Here is a 4,224-nt window from a genome sequence, read left to right on the forward strand (position 1 = left end):
ACTAGAGGGCTCGTCTTACGCTGCTCTGCTTGGCAAGCACAACACTTTCACTAGATTGTATGTGACAGATCAATAACATAACCTGTTCTCAAGATACCCTGGTTCACTCTACCTGACTGCACATAATCTTGCTGAAATCCAGGAACATCATTTGTTTGTATGTTTGTTTGAGGGTGGCTTGGGGCATTGAGGGGGATTATGAGGAGATAACCCCTTCCCACACCACCAAGCCATCCTTTGGCACCAGCCCTAGCTGCCAGGCCCAGCAGATGGTAATTACATGGTAGTTGTATGGTAGTCACTAGGTGGCTTCAGGTTCTCTAATCTTTGTTAGAGGCCAAGACACTCCAGTTCCCACATCCAGAATTCCTTCTGCCTTGGGTGGTACTTGGGCTTTCTGCCTCTGTGACTATGGGCTGATCAACATCACTTCCTCAAGAAATGAGGACTCCTACAGCCAGATTCCATCTGTTCTCCAGAGCCTTAGTCTCTCGAACCCTGCCCTTATCTCCATGGGTTCATATGTTGATTTGAAAGTTTAAGGGTGGGCACGGTAGCTCACGCCTATAATCCCAGCACTGTGGGAGGCCGAGGCGGGCGGATCACCTGAGCTCAGGAGTTCGAGACCAGCCTGACCAACATGGAGACACCCCATCTCTACTAAAAATACAAAATTAGCCAGGCATGGTGGTGCATGCCTGTAATCCCAGCTACTCGGGAGGCTGAGGCACGAGAACTGCTAGAACTCAGGAGGTGGAGGTTGTGGTGAGTCAAGATCACACCATTGCACTCCAACCTGGGCAACAAGAGCAAACTCCGTCTCAAAAAAAAAAAAAGTTTAATTCTCGGCTGGGAATCTTACTGCCAGTTTCTAGGGAAGAACACAAAATGGCAATACTTACAACCCTTTGCTACCCCATTTAATAAATGCTGACTGAGGATAAGTTAAGTTCTTTCTACCATGAACAAGGTCTACCATTATAAGGTTTTTTCCACTTTCTTACCAGTATGTTTAAAGCAGTTTGTTTTTAAATTTGTCTTGTCTCCAAAACTTTCATACCTGAACTAGCATGGCCATGCTCGGGGCCCATTCCTCTCCTTCTAGCTAGAAAAGTACAGAAATTCAACATCCCTTAATTTCCCTAGAGGCTGGTCTCCTCCCAGAAACTTACATTTCCTTAAGACATCCCATTCTCTCTCTTCTTCACCACCTCCATTGGTTCTTTTGTGCCTTTCAGCCTGTCACATAACAGTGTCTCTTCCCTCCATCCTACCATGGGGCCAGCACTGACAATCAGGAGCCAAGGAAAACTGGTCAACCTTCTCACCAAATAGACTGAATATTAAAATTCAAACCTGAAACACTGTAACATTTATATTGGTAGAATGCCTATCTTTACGGATCAAATGGTACCAAATCTTTGTGTGTAAACAACAACAAATAACTAGGCTCAAGTTTGATTCTTTTTACTAACCTTTATCAAGTCCTCTACTTCATGGAAGTCCTAGATGGGGGGGAAAAAAAACAAAATTATTATAAAACAGGAGAGCTGTCAGTTGTACACGGCTTAGGGCAATAATCACAAAGAGCTGACCTGGGGGTAGACTGGATAAAGAGGCAAGTCCAGGACGATGCCATCCTCTGCTTGTCTGGCCCTTAGTTCTCCACTCAGAGTGACAAACGTGAGTGTGCTATTCACGTTTTCTGGCCAAAATAGGAATCAAGAAATAGGAAATCAACTTTGTCATATATGTACATGTCCATTTCAAACACCTTTGCATTGTCTTAAGATTTTCTGGCAATGCCATCCTTTTCTATGATGGAGCGAGGTTTGCGTTGCTGGGGTCTAGAATGGAGAAAACTCTCACTAGATTTTAACTTGAGAACCAAGAACAAAACTGATTGGATATGGCGTCATACTTCAAGTCTTCAGATCCCAGCTCTTTACTGCTTACTGTGCCCTTACTAACTTAGCCTCCTTTTTTTTTCTCTTGAGACAGGGTCTCACTGTGTTGCCCAGGCTGGAGTACAGTGGTGCGATCTCAGCTCACTGTACCCTCTGGGCAACAAGAGCAAACTGCACCCTCACTGTTGCCTCCCATGTTCAAGTGATTCTCCCACCTCAGCCTCCCAAGAAGTTGGAATTACAGGTGTGCACCATCACACCCAGCTAATTTTTGTATTTTTAGTAGAGACGAGGTTTTATCATGTTGGTCAGGCTGGTCTCAAACTCCTGACCACAAGTGATCCACCTGCCTCAGCCTCCCAAAGTGCTTAGATTATAGGCGTGAGCCACCACACCTGGCCAGCCTCCTTAAATCTCAGTTTCCTCATCTATAAAATGAGGTTAATACATTAAACCTACCTTTTATAATGTTTTCTCTTTCTTTGAGGAACTGTCTCACTCTGTTGCCCAGGCTGGGGACTGGCTCACTGCAGCCTTAACCTCCTGAGCTCAAGCAATCCTCAGCCTCCCGAGTAGCTGGGACTACAGGCATGAGCCATAATGCCTGGATAATTTTTAAATATTTTGTAAAGACAGGGTCTCACTATGTTGCCCAGGCTGGTCTCTAAGTTCTAGACTGAAGTGATCCTCCTGCCTTGGCTCCCAAAGTGTTGGGATTACAGGCGTGAACCACTGCACCTAGTCTAAAATGTTTCTAACACAGATTTTAAAATATCCTGCAGCAACAACCATAGAGTCATAACCTCTTCTAATCTAAGACATGCCAAGGGAATAACAAAACATTTAAGTTGTAAATATCAGTCTTATATGAAATAAATGTGGTTTAGCCTAAATAAACCAAACTTTTTACACAGCAATGTGATTTAAAGAATGCACCACAAATACTGCCACCCCCTGTTACTGATACAGCTTGGGCTACTTATCAGTATGTATAACATTTTTAGTGAAAACAAAGAATGGTGACCTAATTCTTTTCTCTCTCTTAATATTTCTGTAAAACTTAAATCACATGTCAAAGGTGAAGAACTCTGACTTATTAACTTTCATTGAGCATAAAATTGACATTTGGAAACACAAAGCTTAATTTTTCTCATTATGATCGATGTAAGACATTACTATTTACAAAGCATTTTTTCATATCTTATCTTATCTAACCTTAAGACTGCCCTATAGGGGGTTCCAGGGTGTTATTATTCCAAACCTCAGCATCAAACCAACCCATGTGGAGTCCAGTTTTCAAAAGACACTCAATCTTGCTTTGGGAGGTAGAGGCAGGTGGTTCACCTGAAGTCAGGAGTTTGAGACCAGCCTGGCCAACATGGTGAAACCCCATCTCTACTAAAAATACAAAAATTAGCCAAGCGTGGTGGCAGGCACCTGTAATCCCAGCTACTTGGGAGGCTGAGGCAGGAGAATCGCTTAAACACAGGAGGCAGAGGTTGCAGTGAGTCGAGATCTTGCCATTGCACTCCAGCCTGGGTTACAAGAGCAAAACTCCATCTCAAAAAAGACAAAAACAAAAAAACAAAAGACACTCAATTTAATTTCAGTAAATCTTATTTTTCAAGACTCAATTCCTAAACATTTCAGAATGTCTGCTTGCCTTTGCACGTGTCCCCTATCCACAGATACCAAAATCATCTTTTTGAAATGTATATTGAATTATATTATATGGCCTCTCAACTTTATCCCTGCCAATCATATAGACAGGTCCCAGGGGCTTTGTACTTGCTAGCCTCTGCCTGGGATGCTCCTCCTCTCACTCTAGCTCGTCCCACAGATGCTTCATCTTATCCTTTAGCCCAAAGTTCCCCTTCTCTAGTGGGTGCTGATCCAGATTTTATGTCTGACCCATGGCCTCAGGACTGGGACTCCATGAGGCAAGGAAGTACCATAAGGTACGAAATGTAAGGAGGCACCTGCTCTCAGCTGCAACCTGGGGCCTTGCTGGCTCTGCCTACACCCGGCCCTGACCCTGCTTGCCCAGAGTGCTGGTGGCCTACAGCTCTCAACTGAGTCACTCTCTTGGAGTTACCCTTGGCTGAGTAGAGCTACCTTGCCCAAAGTCATACATCTTTTCCAGGTTTTGGGGACTGGTCCATGGAGGACAAAAAGGCCTGAATCTCTGCCTCTACTTGGAACTATACTACTTGAAAAAATGTCCAGCTTTAGAGCTCCCCATGGATTTGGCCTAGGCCTTTCTTTGTTGCTACTACTCTGCAGTTCAATTTCTCCCTCTATTCAATCCTGCTTTCTT

The 4,224-nt window shown here is 44.0% G+C and overlaps 1 protein-coding gene across 1 annotated transcript in view; it reads right to left on the reverse strand.

The window, feature by feature from the left end:
* The window catches only part of PBLD (phenazine biosynthesis-like protein domain containing), a 56,244-nt gene that overhangs the window by 7,541 nt on the left and 44,479 nt on the right, over positions 1–4,224 (reverse strand). The window contains exons 5-7 of the mRNA XM_011994106.1: positions 1,596–1,705; positions 1,476–1,505; positions 1,061–1,105 (exon numbers count right to left, since the gene is read on the reverse strand). Coding sequence (XP_011849496.1) covers positions 1,061–1,105; positions 1,476–1,505; positions 1,596–1,705 — 185 coding nt within the window. The remainder of the gene's footprint in view (positions 1–1,060; positions 1,106–1,475; positions 1,506–1,595; positions 1,706–4,224) is intronic.

This window comes from Mandrillus leucophaeus, unplaced genomic scaffold (genome assembly GCF_000951045.1).
Source record: "Mandrillus leucophaeus isolate KB7577 unplaced genomic scaffold, Mleu.le_1.0 Scaffold441, whole genome shotgun sequence".
Classification (NCBI taxonomy): Eukaryota; Metazoa; Chordata; class Mammalia; order Primates; family Cercopithecidae; genus Mandrillus; species Mandrillus leucophaeus.